At 40.7% G+C, this 17998-nt stretch overlaps 1 protein-coding gene across 7 annotated transcripts in view; it reads left to right on the forward strand.

The window, feature by feature from the left end:
• FRMD4A (FERM domain containing 4A) overlaps positions 1-17998 on the forward strand; it is a 318619-nt gene that overhangs the window by 249114 nt on the left and 51507 nt on the right. For all 7 annotated transcript variants that reach the window (XM_069978544.1, XM_069978535.1, XM_069978572.1 and 4 more), the window contains 2 exons: positions 13100-13183; positions 17741-17806. In XM_069978544.1, the coding sequence (XP_069834645.1) occupies positions 13100-13183; positions 17741-17806 (150 nt within the window). The remainder of the gene's footprint in view (positions 1-13099; positions 13184-17740; positions 17807-17998) is intronic.

A 17998-nucleotide genomic window follows, 5' to 3' on the forward strand; every position in this document is an offset into this window, starting at 1 on the left:
CACCAACAAGTCACATTTTAGGAATTTCCTTATTATTTTACAGGTAAAGGATTATAGTCAGTGCATCAGGTATCATTACAGATGTCCTTTGTACGGAATATCCTCAAAACATGACCTGTTAGTGGTCTATGAGGACTGTAGTTGAGAAGCACTGCTTTTACAGTGTCAAGTTTGCCAGAACAGAAGTCATTCTTTGCCAATCTACCTATGAAATCTATGACATCCATATGCTTTTAATGGGATATGCAGAAATGGATTGTTCTAATGGATTAACACCTTTAATAGAGCATTTTCATAAGGTATTACAACAACCCCTTTAGTGTATAACTTAGGATTCTCTTGTATCTGTATGGGTATGCTGGATTTAGCAAGCTGATGAAACTATGCTGGATTGCTAGATGTATGTGAAGCCACCATTGTGTGCTGCATTACTGCGTAATCATATCTACTTTTTACCAAAATGCATAAGGCCCTATTACACGGCCCAATACAGAGGAGCAAGTGACCTTTCAGGTCAGAGCTCACTTGCTCCCCGCTTGCTGCCAGCCCTATTACAAGTGCCGACAGCGAACAGGAAATGGGGGGGGGGGCTCTGGGGATCATCCAGGCAGCCCATAGGAGAAAGCGGTGGTCTGCTGCTCCTATTACATGGAGGGCAGCAGATTCAGGCGTTGCAGGCTGATCGCTTGTGTTTCAGCCTGTTGAAAGACAATAATCAGCCAACATTGTGCATGTCGGCTGATCGTTGTCTTCTATTCGCTAAGCGATTATCGGCTGATAATCGCTTTGTGTAATAGGTCCTTAAGGCAGTGGCCTGATTTGGCACTAATAGTAACACATTTTCCTTTATTTACATTATATTGTTGGAAGAACACTTTCTCTAAACAAAAACTGTATTCTAAGAAATTAGATAAATTATGTTCATCACTTTTGAAATTTGTCAGATCTATTTTACTGTCTTCACTGACTAAGGGCTGTATTACACGTCCCGATGCTAGATCAGCGCTTGCTTATCAAGCCCATACACAGCTCCATAATCATGCCGCAAGGGCTGCAGCCCTTGCCTTAATAAGTGAAAATAATAAAGTTATACATACCCCTTTACACTCCCTGATGTCCTTTCTAGCTTCGCCCTCCTCATGGCAGTATCTGAAGTGACAGGTCGATCAGCCAAATACGGGAACAGTGCCGCGGCCAGTGGTTGGCTGAGCGGCCTGTTACTCAGACACTGCCGGGAGGGGGCTGAATCTAGCAGGACATCAAGGAGCATGGAGAGGTATGTATAACTTTATTATTCTTTCTTTACACATTCATCAGCCATCGGCCACGCATCGCTATTACACGTTCTCATCGGCTGATCGTTGTCTTTTATTACACAAAGTGATGATCTGACGAATCGGCTTGATTCAGCAGATTATCTCTCCATGTAATAGGGCTTTAAGGCATAAATATCAAAAAATGACAGCACTATAAGGCTATTGGTATTGCAGTTATTCTAAAACAACGGCCATTGTTTTGAAATAACAGACGTGATTTGCCATTAAATGGCGGCGATCCACTAAATTTCAACAGTGTGTGAACATATACTTTCTATGTTTTCAATCCACTCCTCGTTTTGGTTGCAAAATACTAAGCAAAATACTGAGCAAAGATATTGTGTGTGAACATAGCCTAAGGCTATACTCACACAACTTATATTTTTGTAAAAGTACGGTCATACTTTTTACTGAATTCTACGTTGCCTTATCTTTCATGGGATAACGGCTGGAGCCTATACACATACTATACGCGGCGCCGCAAATAATTTGCGGCGTGAAAGATCAACCAGCCGCTATTCAGTGAATAGCGGTGATAGAAAACCATTTCAATGCACACTATGAAGCAAGCGGCTCCGGTCGCAGGCTTCATAGTGTGCTGCGGGGAGTTCTGATGCGGGCGTGCACAGATGCGCCCGCATCAGAACTTTGCGGCGTTAAAGATCATCCAGGCGGTACTGCAGTACCGGCTGGGATGATCTTTTTAGAGACCAGCTGGGTCACGGAACGGCCGGTCCAATACGTTGTGTGAACATAGCCTAAACACGTATCTGACAGAATAATCTCTTAAATATAAGCAAACAGATCTAGAGTAAACATGATCTTTACTTATATTTGGTTTGGCGTGTCCAGCAATCAAAAGGTTAAGGAAATCAGCAGGGCAGGCCAAGAAATGTAATATGGCTTTAATCTTTCTGTTACATCTTATGCCATATGGGGTGGGGGGGGGGGGGTATGTTTCCCATAAGCAGACACACAAAAAGCCTTTTAAGGAAAGCAGTAAGTGTGTTTAATAAGCAATGGAAAGAGATACCTGATTTGTGAAATGGTGTAAAATAGATTGCAGAAACCAGGAACTCTATAGAAGCAGCAATAACATGCACACACTACAGACTTTATATGTGTGTTTATATGTACACACTCCGCAGTCTGGGGGAACTCCTAGCTCCAGGTGCTGAACAAATGCCAGGACCGTTTCCTGGCTCTCCAGGTTTTAACAAGTGTCTGCCCGTTTAAACTGTTTCATATAAAAATCCATAACAAAATAATTGTCCTCTCTATATAGTAAAAAGAAACGTTTAATATAAAGTAATACAGTTTTTCGTTCTGATGGCAGATAAGGTTAAAACAATTAAAACTCATGTAAACCTTTGTAAATGAGGGATTTTTAAGACGTACTTGCACATTTGGACACCATTTCAAATAAATAAATAAATATATATATATATATATATATATATATATATATATATATATATATAGAGAGAGAGAGAGAGAGAGAGAGACAGATATATATATATATATATATATACACATATACACACACACACACACACACACACACACACTGTATAGCACCTGGTACAAAGATAATTTACCAATACTGAGGATTTCAGACCCACTGAAATCTGTGTCTGGACCTCATGATAACACCTTCTGTTATACGTGCTTAGCATTCTCTGCCTAATATTCCTGTACTCTTCACCATCATCACCTGTACACAGCCGCGTGTAATGACAACTGCAAATGCTTTCCATGTGCTAATCCCAGGTAACATTCCACATAGCTGTTTACACAGCAAGGATTACTCCAGGGCCTGTGCCAAGTGCTGAATTGCTGTTATAATAACAATAGGCATGTAGTATCTAAGTTAAAGGGGTTGTCCAGCGAAAATCTTTTTCTTTCAAATCAGCTGATGTCAGAAAGTTATATAGATTTGTAATTTACTTCTATTAAAAATCTCAAGTCTTCCTATACTTATTAGCTGCTGTATGTCATGCAGGATATGTTGGTTTTTTTTCAGTCTGACACAGTGCTCTCTGCTGACATCTCTGGCCTAGAGAGGAACTTTCCAGAGCAGGAGAAGTTTTCTATGGGAATTCATATAAAACCGAGAGAGTTTCTGTCTCGGCCAGAGATGTCAGCAGAGAGCACTTTGTCATACTGAAAATAAAACAGCACTTCCTGCAGAACAAACAGCAGCTAATAAGTATGGGAAGACTTGAGATTTTTTAATAGAAGTAAATTACAAATCTATATAACTTTCTGACACCAGTTGATTTGAAAGAAAAAGATTTTCGCTGGACAACCCCTTTAACCAAAGCATTTTCTAAAGTTATATTCTGGTTGTCTGTTTCTTTTATTAGAATAGATAGATGAAGTGTTCTTCAGTTATCAGACTCTATAGCCTGTTTCATCAGAGCAGTAGGCAGAATACAGCCGGTCAGCAATGGCAGCCTGTAGTTTGCTGATGATAACACAGGGTAACATCAGGGACCTGTACCTGCAGCTTTTCTAGGAACACTGGGATGTGCTATTCCTCTGTCATTCAGTGGCTGGCACATGGACAGCTAAAGCAGGAGAGATGTTCTATGGGCATTTGCCTCTGGACAGTTCCTGACATGAACAGAGATGGCAGCAGAGAGCAATGCATCAGACTCGAAAGAATACATCTTTTCCTGCAGGGCATACAGCAGCTGATAAGTACTGGAAGACTTGAGATTTTTTAAATAGAAGTTATTAAGTTATTCAGAAGTCAACTTTCTGACACCAGTTGATTTGAAGAAAAAAAAAAATTCAGCTTATCTGTTTTTTGCCTGCTCAGCTGTTTTTGCAATCCTAGATACCTGCCAGGGTGCCTTGGTGCCAGAGGTGGGACCCACATCTGTTAGACACTAATTTCTTCCTCCTCACCATTTTTTTTGTTACCTGTTTAGTTAATATGTAAATTAGGAGGTTTGGTGCACTAGTGGAGGTACTACGGCCCTCAGTAATGCGATCTGTCTGCCCATCCCTCTTTATGAATATTAATTGGGTGCTCTGCAGTAATATCACTCCAGCCACCACACATCACTGCAGAGCACCCAATCAATAGCACCCAATCAATATTCATAAAGAGGGATGGGCAGACAGAGCGCAGGGCACTCCAGGGACACTGAGCATCCCTCTGCCATCATCCTCTCCAGCAGCCACAGCCCGCACAGCTCTAGGAGTCGGGTCGTGACATCACCATTTTATCCAGGAAGTGAAGCCTTGATGCAGTAGGAAGTGCAGGGAAAAAGGCACTTTATAAGCATTTCCCAGAATAAGTGTTTATTGGTGATTTGAATAACTTTTGGGGGCAATACAATACTTTAATAAAAAATTTTGCCAGACTTCATCTTTAAATATTATTTTAAGCAACATTCTGCCATGAACTAGAAGAGAATCCCATCAGCTATCAGGCTAACAATCTACTGGTGTACAGTAAACCTAAGAAGAGTAGCCAAGCATAAATATAATACACTACAAAAAAGGAGTGCTGTGAATTTCTCTGCCAAGTCCGGCACAACATGCTTTGAGAACCATGATAAGCAGTTGTGGATTTAAACCGAAAATACCACATTGTGTGTCACACATGGTAGTAGGAAAGATCAATGAATGCAATGAATTTGTTGAAGACACATGTTGAAGCTTGACTACAGAGAAGCAGGGAACTTACTGGCTGTGTCTGCATTTTATACCTACTACTTACATGTCTGTGATTACCCAGGCAAGAGCAGGGACAGAAGCTCTCATGAATACACCACAAAATACAGATTCTTATTGTAAATAGTCTACAAGGGTTGTCCTTTTCATTTCTACCCATAGTTAGGGGATATATGTTTCTGTTACATATGTCTTCCTGTTTATTCCACTGTTGTAGGATGGATTTTATTAGGGCACTGTTGCAGAATGCCTGTTTGAGCGTTTTTTAGAATGCCCCTATTAGGGCCCTGTTCAAGGGTGCCTTCATGGTGGGGGCACTGCTGCAGGATGCCCATTATTAGAGCATGGGCAGGGGATGCCCATTATTAGAGCACTGCTGCAAGATGTCTGTTATTAGGGCATGGGTAGAGGATGCTTGTATTAGAGCACTGCTGCAAGATGTCTGTTATTAGGGCATGGGCAGAGGATGCCTGTATTAGAGCACTGCTGCAGGATGCCCATTATTAGAGCATGGGTAGGGGATGCCCGTTATTAGAGTACTGCTGCAGGATGCTCATTATTAGAGCATGGGTAGGGGATGCCCGTTATTAGAGCACTATTGCAAGATGTCTGTTATTAAGGCATGGGATGAGGATGCCTGTATTAGAGCACTGCTGCAGGATGCCTGTTTTTAGAGCACTGCAGCATGATGCCTGTTATTATGGCATGGGTAAGAGGATGCTTGTTGTTAGAGCACTGCTGCATGATGCCTGTTATTAGGGGATAGCTAGAGGATGCCTGTTACTAGAGCACTGCTGCATGATGCCTGTTATTATGGCATGGGTAAGAGGATGCCTGTATTAGAGCACTGTTGCAGGATGCCCGTTATTAGAGCACTGCTGCATGATGCCTGTTATTAGGGCATGGGTAAGAGGATGCCTGTATTAGAGCACTGTTACAGGATGCCCGTTATTAGAGCACTGCTGCATGATGTCTGTTATTAGAGCACTGCTGCATGATACCTGTTATTAGGGGATAGCTAGAGGATGCTTGTTATTAGAGCACTGCTGCATGATACCTGTTATTAGGGGATGGCTAGAGGATGTCTGTTACTAGAGCACTGCTGTAGGATGCTTGTTATAAGGGGATGACTAGAGGATGCCTGTTATTAGAGCACTGCTGCAGGATGCCCATTGTTAGAGCATAAGTAGAGAATGCCTGTTATTCAGGCATTTCAGCAGAATACCTCTGTAATCTGTGCATTATTGCAAGCAGAATGGATTATGACTGCAGTGTTGTAGGGGGCACTGATACAGTAATGGGCAATGTGGTTATATGAATAACATTATATTGGCAGTGTGACTGGCAATCTTATAGAGACACCGTGATGCCTAAAAAACATACTTTAGGACCTGTGCAGTAGGCCACTTATTTTTGTCCCTCTTTTCAATCTCCAAAGTCTGGAACACTCTGGAATCAAGGGCACTTTAAAAATAAATAATAATAATTGATATGTACTTACTTCCTGTAAAGCCTAACAGCCTTTACTAATGAGGATAGGAAAGTATGAAGACTCCCATTGCTTAACATACTAGTATTCATTCTTGAATGTAAATAATATAATGCCAGCTGAAAAATTGTGTTTTGAAAATGATGACTGATCACTGCCTAGAACATGGGTATCCAAACTGCGGCCCTCCAGCTGTTGCAATACTACATTTCCCATCATGCCTAGACAGACAAACCAAAAGCTTTAGCTGTCTGGGCATGATGGCCATTGTGGGTTTGAAACATCTGGAGAGCTGCAGTTTGGAGACCCATGGCCTAGAGATACCTGGTTGGAACTTCTTTGACTAGGGGTGCTTGGCATGGAAATGTTCAAAGACACTGCCCTACTTGTATCATCATACTTTAACAGTACTGAGCTAGTTTCTTGTATAATGATCTTAGGCGATATATATTGTATGTAATAATATCTAGAACACCTATGTTAGATCCCATGACTGTTCATATATTATGTGGCCAAAGTATGGGCAATTTTAGCAGACTACCTTTCACTAACAAAGGATGCCCACTATCATTACTCCAAGCCCATACTTTTCCAGCAGGGGGCACATCATAGGATTGCGCTAGCCTAATTTCTGCTGAGGTGGAGAGCTTTATGGGCATCCAGGAACAATTTCAGTTCAGTATACTCCATGCATGGGCCTCTGTTACATATGCCAAAAACCATCCCAAGTTGGTATGTTTTCTAGATATGGCAGTTATGAATTTCTACATAGTTTTCTTTTGCTTTGGTCCCAAAATGTTCTCATTTTGAGGTCAGGATGTTAGATTTTATGAGCGTTATAAAGAGCTTATGAATGCATCTATTGACTGACTCCTGTGGTTTATTTCAGCAGTTATAGGTGTTTTGTACAACGTGTTCTGTAATCGTTGGTATATTGATGCCTGTGAACGATTCTGTGTGTCGTCTGTATATGTAGTTAGAATATGTGGCTATGTTTACATACATTGTGTGTGTGCTTATTAAAACCTTAGATAGAAAACAGTGCAGATATTGTGGCAGAATGCTCTCATATAATCATTAGTACCATTTGCCTAAGCAACAGTCTATAAACTGTCTAAACAAATATAACTTTTTGGCTCAGCAGCCCTGGAAACACAATGCAAGAGATTGTAAAGAAAGAGGTTAAGGGCAAGAGATGAAAGAGGTGTCTGCATGCAGACTTAGCTGGATTTACAAGGAGAGAAAGCGCACAGCTCACCTCTTTCCATAAAGAAACCTGGTTCATATTGGATAAACATAAGAGCATATCCAGCTGTGTGAATGGCCAAGAAGGGCTTCACCTGCCTCTAGATTACAGTGCCATCCCTGTGCGCTTCACACTGATCCGCACTAAAACTAGGATCTAACAAATTAATTCATGTCATATTGCTTATATAGCATATTTTGCATAGCGATGTACAGTTCTTCACTTTAACAGGACTTACAATCTAATTTTCTTATCTGGTGGACATAAAATATAAACCGTTGCATAGAAGCAAATTGATATATTAAAGGGGTTGTCTGAGACTGATACTTTGTGATAAACTAGCATTGTATTGACTTTTGTGTAACAGGCAGCGGATGTGGACCCACTGTTCTACCAAACCAGTTTGGTTACACCAGGGAGCAAACTCTAAGGGTCCTATTTTTCTTTTTCTCCAATTATCGATATCAAGCAAGGGCTTTTGCGAACAACCTAAATCATAGACCATAATACATGGAACGAAAGTAGTTAGTTACAATCCTAATTTTTTTATGCGATTTTAGATGCAATCAATGAAATACAAAAGAATTTTCATTAGTCGTTTCATCGTAGCATGCATACACATAGAAAGATTATCGCTTAAATTTGAACAATGATGAAAATGATTTTTTGCACCGTAATCTTTCTGTGTAATAGGGCCCTAAGTCTTTACACTTTATCCTGCTCCAGGATGCAGAAACTGGCCTTCAGCTGCTAGGGGGCCTTTAGTTTAGTCCAGAGCAGCCACTGTCTACTGGCATTCTCCTCCTAGCCTGGGCTCCATGCTTCTAGCACAAGTGTGGCCCCGGTATTGGTAGTGGCTGTTCCTGAGAATCAGTGAAACAGGCAGTATGTGTGGTCACAGACCAGGTCATCAATAATAGAATCGGAATGGTACTAAGGAGGCAGCAGTCAAGGCAAACAAGCAGAGGATCAGGACAGGCAGCTTCAGATGCAGAGCAGACAGTCCAAGTCAGCAATGGGACAGCAAATGGTACAGCAGAGGTCAAGCAAGCATAGTCTAAAGAACAGACACAGGTCAGGGTACATGGAATAATAAACACAAGAACACCACCTTCGTTCAGACACACAAGAAACCAACAAGGCTCAGGTGTGATAGAAAGGAGGGAGCAGCTTTAAATGGGTGCAGGATAAACAGCAACTAAGGGTGAGTGCCATATTCTTTTCTCTACAAAGACTATGCATTGCCTGCTGTATACAATATAGGGCACCACCAACGTTGCACAACTCCTTTTTCATAGGTACTTCCCCCTATTGAAAGCACTGACCCTGTAGTGCCCAATTATTTTTCTTCTGTCACAATTTATAGAGAATAAAAGCTAAGCGGTGTGCTTCTCCCAGCTCTAGTGACAATGTCTGTTATATCCCCTAAATTTCCTCTACTGCTACTCCTTTCCTCAGTTTTAATAATGGGTGTGTACACAGCAGTTTATTGCACAAGGAAGAAATAGGAGAATAATCGTTATTGTTCAAAGAGGTCCTCTGCCTAAACATTCTTTTTTCACAAAAATCAAATTGATTTGACATATGTGTATTAGGAAAAGCCTGGTTGTAGTGCTGCCAAGTCTCCTCGCCATTAAAATGGGTACCGGCTGTAGAAAACCAATAGTCTACGTAAAGAGAGGGGGATCCCCTTTCACAGCCATATGGTTGGCCAGGTTGAAGATGGCTTTGAAGAGCATCTACTGCTCTGGAAGAGCTGGTATATATGTGCATAGAACCATATTTAGTGCCTTTTGCTGGTGGATATGAAAGGCTTTTGACAACCCTATTAAACATAAAGTACTATTCTGTTAGAAAGTTTACTGTGTGTTAAAGAAACCATAATGCTGACTGGCATAATGTCATACCGAGGCATTCTTTATCTAAAATAAAAATATACTTTTAAGAGCTTCTAAGCCAAAATGTATGTAATGATCATGGTGTTTTGCCTTGTTTTTCTACAGAGCTAAATTAAATATTTCCCTTTAAGTGGCCCACAAAATACATTTTATAATGTGATAGGATGGACATGATATCAGTCCTGTTTGTGCAAGGTACAGGAAGAGAGGGAGAGGGAGGTATTGTGCCTTTCTAAAGGGAGGTGTATGGCAGTGTGCACTGCCATCCAAATAGATCTCCATTTTGGGTCTTTGGATTGGTTAATTTATTCTATGTAAACCACTGGGTGAGTGGTATTTTCTCTTTAATATTATGAATGTAAAGGCATGACTACTTGTGAACATGAGAAGAGGTTTAAATGTTTAGAGTAATCCAGAAAATCAGGGGCATCAAGAGATATACTGTATAACATTATAAAAGGTTTTTGCAATGAGATTCTAACATTGAATACAACGTAACAAGTCAGCAAATTTAATATTTTCTTGTGTACACAGAAACTAATAGTGTTACTGAAGCATGATCCTTTAATATCAGCTCTCTAATAACAGGGTGCATGCTATAAAGGAACAATAGGGAAGGTATAAAAGGGCCTGAATTCTTTAAGCTGCAAAGAACATGGCTGAGGCACCACAAAGGTGTCTTTTGTCTTCACTATTTTCTCATCCATACTGGTTTACACTCCTAGGCTTCTGTTGGCGCGGCCACTGTAATCTGCTTTTATAAGGACGGCAGTTTACACTCCATACAGGGTGCTAGGGAAAAAAAACACATGGACATGTCTATGGGGGAGATTTATCAAAGGGTGTAAAATTTAGACTGGTGCAAACTACCCACAGCAACCAATCACAGCTCAGCTTTAGGCAGTGCTGAAAGGAAAGCTGAGCTGTGATTGGTTGCTGTGGGCAGTTTGCACCAGTCTAAATTTTACACCCTTTGATAAATCTCCCCCTATGTCTTTAGCGTAGACCTCTTTGTTTTGTTATAACCACCATATATTTTATAGCTCATTTTCTCATTCAAAAATAAATTCTTTTTGCATTTTAATGTTTTCACAGTTTTTACAGGACATATTTTGAGAAATCCACATTATACTGTACAAAAGTCTTGGATAGTCAGTTTCACCTGTGGAAAGTTTAAGTGGTATTCAACTGTCCCCCAAAACTATATATATATATATATATATATATATATATATATATATATATATAGCCGTACTTATACTGTACTCACCTTCCATTGTGGCTCCTTCCAGTCCCTCGCGGCTCAACTCTCTCTACCTGCTTCAGAGACAAGAGATTTGAGCAATGACTTTCTGCAGCCGTGTCCCACAATCTTACTCTGACCTCTAGCATTGGGAGCAAGCAGGAGAGATGAGCAGTTAGGGACCAGAAGGTGCTGCATCGGGAGTCATGGGGACCTGGTGTAGGCGAGTATCACTTTTCTTTCTTTTCTCTACAGCCCCAGCATTATATGAAGTTTTTGGGGACATCGGAATACCATTTTAATTCCTTTACTTTAAAGGGGTAGTGTGGCGGTAAAGAATTATTGACAGAATAACACACATTACAAAGTTATACAACTTTGTAATGTATGTTATGTCTGTGAATGGCCCCCTTCCCCGTGTCCCACCACCCCCACCCGTGTACCCGGAAGTGTGGTGCGCTATACATACCTGTCACATGCCGACTCGTCTCCGATCTTCAGTCTGCGATGCCGTCTTCGGACGGCCGGGCCGAATCCCTCCGAGTGTCGGCCGCTTTCTTCAGCGTCATCGGCTGCTCGGCCGCGATTGGCTGAGCATAACTGTGCTCAGCCAATCGCGGCTGAGCAGCCGATGACGCGGCCGCGTCATCAGCTGCTCAGCCGCGATTGGCTGAGCCAAACTGTGCACGTGACAGGTATGTATAGCGCACCACACTTCCAGGTACACGGGTGGGGGTGGTGGGACACGGGGAAGGGGGCCATTCACAGACATAACATACATTACAAAGTTGTATAACTTTGTAATGTGTGTTATTCTGTCAATAATTCTTTACCGCCGCACTACCCCTTTAATGCAGTTAGTCACGTTTCAAGATAACATCTCAACATGTAGATGCGTGTACATTTGATACCTACTGTAATACACTTAAATTAAATAGACTCAATTTTAGAATCATCTGTTAAAAAGACCTACTCTGTATAGCAGGTATGAACCTACCCAAGTGAATACTTGGTGGTGTCCTAGACTAAAGCGTTTAAAACCCAAATGCAAAAGCTTTATCTTGGCCCTCTACTAAAATAGAGGCAACCTAACAAAATAATATAGGAACAGCATGTAGGGTCAATGAGCCCTTCATTGGTGGGTTTTGCTTGAGACTGCTACAACCACTATTCTAGACTAAAAAATATAGTCATATTACTGTATAAAAAGACATAAGATTGTGTATTTTTTAATATCATTTTATTTATAGAACTGTATTACCAAGTTGGCACTTTGAATTATAGAATCGTAATAGAAACCAATACAACATGATTATGTTTGTTTTACTCGTGTCATAAACTTAATTATTCCAACAAAAACTCAATTATTGTTTACTAAGTGAGCAATATATAACTGCACCCATATTTAAGTAACCCTGGTAATACATATTATTAAATTACAATATCACTATTACACTTAATAACATCCTATGATTTGTATTGGGAGAAAATAGGAAGCTCCACCTTTTTATAGCCGTTCAGTTCAGCTTATGTGAGTGTAAAGTTGCCCTACATACAGGGGCGGATTACCTTTCCCATAGACCCCGGGCTGTTTACCAAGCCTGGGCCCCCCAGCCTACTGTAACTATGGCAGCACTAGCGTATTGTTAATAATACAGGATAGATAATGTCATGAAGCCCTGAATTGTGCAAAATGGCTGTAAAAAAGCAGTGATTTTTTGCAAATCATGGCAGGAGACATTACACTTCTAAAAGTATAAGTCTTTTTGGGTGGCCATGGGCCCCTCAGGAGCTCAGGGCCCCAGGCTACCACCCAAAATGGACCTATTATAATCCGCTACTGCTTATATAGGACTGACTGGGTGTTAGTGTGAAGCCCTGGGTTGTGAGTTACCTAAATAATAAGGAGGAGATGTAAGAAGAAACAAGATTCAGTGATGAAAAACATTGAGGAGTAACATCTGCATTGATAAATAACCTACATCAAGTACAGTATGTCTGGTGTTACTTTATGTGCTCATTCTGTGGCTCAGTTTTATCTTCTTCAAAAGCAAACTTCAAAACAGATGATGCGTTCATTTTATTCTGCTGCGTTTAATACGTTACCACCTGGTGGAGAAACTAGATGAGCCATCACTCAGCAGGACAGGACAGCTGTGTAGGTCAGATCCATGTGACTTTGTTATGTATTCTGATCTCCTCTCATTTCTCTTCTCCTAGTGATGAACTAACAAGAACAGATTTAAAGAAGTTGCCAGCACTTCCTACTCAAGCCCTTAAAGAACACCCCTCGCTTGCTTACTGGTAATGTTACATAATCTGTATTTTTCTGCTATTGTACAGATGTATGAAAGGTCTTATAAAAAAAAACGACTTTACTGAGCTGAAAATCAGAAAAGTTGTAGTTAAAGGAGAAGTCTGGCCATTTAATTTCAAAATGCAGGGGTAGGGGGTTAAAATAAAAACTATCACAACCTCACCCCGTGCCTCTTCAGGGTTGGATTGCCGCTCTGTGACCCCCACCCAGCTCCAGGATCTCCAATAGAACAGACGTCACTACCCGGTTGATGGACTGGTCGCACAGACAGTCAGTGACTGGGGTGGGATGCCACTGCAGTCACTGATTGGCTTAGCAGCCAGTCCATCAGCCAGAACGGGCATGCCTTCCAGCAGGGGTCCCAGAGACGGTCACACGGTTTATTGCAGGCACATACGGGATAAGGTAAGTAAGGATTGGTTGTTATGTTCACCCCTGCCACCTTTCAGACTTCTCATTTAACTAGAGATGCACAATGTACGAAATTTTAAGTACAATTTTGATACCATGAGCCTTGCAATAGCACATATAGCCTTCCATACTTCAAAGAACATGTTCTCTACTATCACAGTCAGTGCAGCAGCATCCACTCCCAAACATCATCTTAGTGCAGCCCAGTCTGCCCTTCTTTGACCCCTTTGTAAGCGCAGTCTATATGTGGCCATTGTGTACCCAGTCTGTGGGGACATTATATCATATAATATCCCCACTGGGACAGCTATATACAATGTCAGCAGTTTGGAGCGTGATGGGGACCCTGCCCTGGGCCTCAGAAGGACTTAAAATCTACACAGGAAGGGTTTGTATTTCATATTCGACAAAGTATCATTTTGGTATTGTGAATCATATTACTAAACTAGGTATTGATACAAAAATCTAAATTGTGATGACATGACATCCCTACTGTTAACTGGTAAAATGTTACCTTAACACACCACACATGATCCATTGGTTTTATTTCAGTTGATCTGGACTCCATTTTGGTGTCCAACATTTTAGTGGACAAAATAGCACAGCTTGCTGCTGTATATCACCCAGTATTTTGAAGCAACTAGTAGCAGAGCCCCCAATGCAGGGGAGACAAAGCCTAACATGTACAGTAAAGTTTTGGGAAAGTTTGTCTGGTTTAGTTGCTAATATAATGTGTAACTGGACTAATATGTAGCTGTGGTCTACTACTATGAGGTGCTGGGGAGGGCTTGTACAGCTTTAGGGACCTGGCAGGTGCCCTTTATTGGAAACCCTCCAAACCAGTCATTGGGGTAGTCCATGGTGGTTTCTCCCCACCCCACCAGCCCTGATTGATAAATCTCTTACTGTTTGGTACAGAGGGACCTATCAATCCAAGTTGGTGGAGCAGGGGGAAGCCACTAGGGACCGCCCCAATCACTCATGGTTCAAGCAGAATAAAAGTGATAACAGGCTCTCTTTAAGGAGTTAAGACAATGTTAAAAACTTATTGCAACTAGAACTTTTGCTGCATGCCCTCCATAACCTGCACAAATAGTACTACAGTTACCTGTGTTCCAGGATTCAGCATTGGGGCCCTGCTGTTTAGAATTAGTAGGAGCAATGCAGTCAGGTTCCTGTACTGAATATACATAGCTGTGTAAAATGGCTGTGGTTTCCGAAAAGGATGCAGCACAAGCAAAATAAATTAATTGAAATATATTAAAATTTAATTTTAAACCTACTTTAGCAAGTATATAGTGGGCAAAGTTTATCTGCAGGTTGGCTTGGCTTCACATCCATCTTTTTGATAGAAAATATGTAGTGTATGGTGATTTGTGAGTATAGCATCCTGTATCATAGATGCAGTACATGAGAGCATTTTTCTATGCTATGGCTACATGTTTATCGTTAGACAGACTATGGGTTTGTGGAGTGTCTACGGGAGGAGCCAGCCTGACGACTTTGTGCAGGCTTAATATTGGCAGGTGGTCCAGTTCCAGACAAGGAATTCTCACAGCTGCCAAGGACTGTTAACAGTGCAGCAGTTAGGAGAAGAACAGCTGAGATGACAGTACATTTCATGAGCCTTGCAAATGCTGGATTTATAAAGCTATGTAGATTTGCACATTCACTCTCCTAGAAAGTAATAAGGGATATTCATACAGAAAGTCAAAACAGTAGTCATACCATGTACAATTGTTGGAAGGGGTCACATTACTTAAAACATGCAACATCTAACGCATAGGTCTTCAAAGGTAGCTTGAGATCAAAAGGGTAAGGAGAGCACCATAGAGATGTGTGGAGACATATAGGCCATTCATGCTCCACTGGGAGTTCTGGGAAAAAGGATATGCAAACTACATCTCTGACACCCCTTTTTAAAGGCAAAATTCCCTTCAAGTCAGTATCTGGCTCCTTTAAGAAGCCTTAAAAAATGCCTGGGAATTTTAATAGTTTGGCCACTACTAGGCATGTTTCTGTAAATTAAAACAAACCATGCAAGACAGTCACTGATATCCTGTTGAGGCCAACTTCTTTGTGAATATGGGGCTCCACACTCTCTGATCCTATGCCCCCCTGTGTGGCCAGAGGGCTCTTCCATCTATAAGATGGCTGACTACAGAGGGGCACGAAACTGTGCACGTCACTGCACCTGAGCTCTTTGCTTGAGCACAGGCACAGTGATGTGTATAATCACATGCTCCTAATTAGACGACCATTTATGGTTCAAATGCTATCTACTAAGTTGCACATTTCTTTGAAAAGTGCCATCCATATTTTACTGAAGAAATTGTTAGTGGAAATTTTACATAAATAGGAGGTAACTAAAGTTATATCATGGAGCTGGTTACTAGTAAAAAAAAAAAAAAAAAAAAATACACCAAACAGGACAACCTGTAAATTATGAACAATGGGTTCCAACATAAACATCATGCAGACATCGGCTGCCCCCTATTATGGGATCTAATGTTTGTAATATTTTAATAAAAATGTTATACAGAAATTGTCAGTGAAAAATGTAATCTAATAATATATAAGAAATAATATTTTTATTTATATAGTATCAACATATTCTGCAGCACTTTAAAATTCTGGGGGTACATATATAGACAAAATCTGATATTACAGAGCTACACATGTAGCTAAGTCAAACATGAGCAGTGAGCTTACAATCTATGAGGAAAGGGTTCAAAACAAAATTTTCACAATGGCCCAGCCAAGTTTTATAAATAGGATAGTGCAAGTGAAGGTAGGTTAACCGGTCACTTACCAGGGTCTATATGTACAGGTCAAAGTGCTTTGAGTGTAAGAGAATGGTGATTGTAGGTGATGACAGAATTAGCCTGATAAGCCTGCTTGAAAAGATGCGTTTTCAGGGCACATTCAAAGCTTTGGTAATTAGTAGAAATCAGCAGGGGCCGCAGGAGCTGCTGGGGGGCTGCCCGGGTTCCCGGGTGATCATCTGGCAGTCCATAGAGGATAGCGGCGGTCTGTCGCTGCCACTCCTATTCCTCAGCAGATCATTGCTATATTAGTTGTTTGTCTTTCAACATGTTGAAAGACAAACACCAGCAACAATCAGCCAACATCATTCATGTCAGCTGATCGTTGCCTTCTAATACACTGAATCATTATCAGCCGATAATCATTCCGTGCAATAGGGCCTTTAGGAAGAGAAGAAGAGGTGTAGTCAGCAAATAATAAGCTTAAGGAATGGTTAGAGAAGGAGGGGGAAAAATACAGGAGAGGGAAAGTCTCATCAGAAAATTACCTATTTTTTAAATAAAATTTTTATATCATATTTTTTAAGATTTTTTTTTAATGTTCTATTTTACAATCTGCATGAAATAATCCTAAAAATCTTGCCATTTTTAATTTGGCCGCTAAGCTTAAAACAAAGTTGAGACTTCCTCTGAAAGCTGACACCAGTATATAGATAACAGAGGTACACACAATGGCTGTTCCTCACAATTCAATATTCCTCTTCTCCTGTGAAATGAGCCAACAGCGTACAAACAGATGTGTCCCATACAAAGAATAGGGTCTGGAGATGTTCATTGTGTCTATGTCCATAAGGCTGCATTCACTCGTTCCATGAAGTTGTCCGTGCGCACAAATAAATTTATAGCCCATTGCTTTGTATTGGGCCATTCAAATCTTCAGTGTTTTCACGGATCTCCAATCCGTTTAGAGTTATGACACGTCCTATTTTTAAATGGAATGAAAGCCCTGAGCGAATTGCCCATAGAAAACACTGAAATCTGTGTTTTTCACCGATGAACACGGACGTCACATCCATGTACATCCATGAAAAACACAGATGTGATGTAATCAATGTAATTTAAAATGCTTTAAACAGATCTGTGAAAAACAGGAACACGGATGCAGAACTGAAGCAAAAGGATGTAAACAGTGATGTTTTTACACGGATCATGGATCACGGACTGTAAGGTCAAAAGAGACTCTTGAGAGAACATATTTGTTTCATTTTAAGAACATAATTATGATTATATGTTATATTTTTATCAAATGAATGTGAGTACAGTATTTGTACAACTAATAACTAATGGCTTATTTTTCTTTTTTCCTAGTGAGGATAGAGTTATAGAATATTACAAGAAACTCAATGGGCAATCTAGAGGACAGGCTATTGTGAAGTAAGTATCTGCTGCTTGGTTTTCAACCAGCCCACCAGAATGGATTGTGGTTGGGAACAGAGGTATCGCTGTACTAGGATCAAGGACCAGGCTAGGTGTGGGCAAGGGAGAAGGAAGTTTAATAGTTTTAGTGTTTTTGATGTGGTCTTTTTTTGATTATATATTTTGATGGAGTATTTACCAATATGTATT

This window comes from Dendropsophus ebraccatus, chromosome 1 (genome assembly GCF_027789765.1).
Source record: "Dendropsophus ebraccatus isolate aDenEbr1 chromosome 1, aDenEbr1.pat, whole genome shotgun sequence".
Lineage (NCBI taxonomy): Eukaryota > Metazoa > Chordata > Amphibia > Anura > Hylidae > Dendropsophus > Dendropsophus ebraccatus.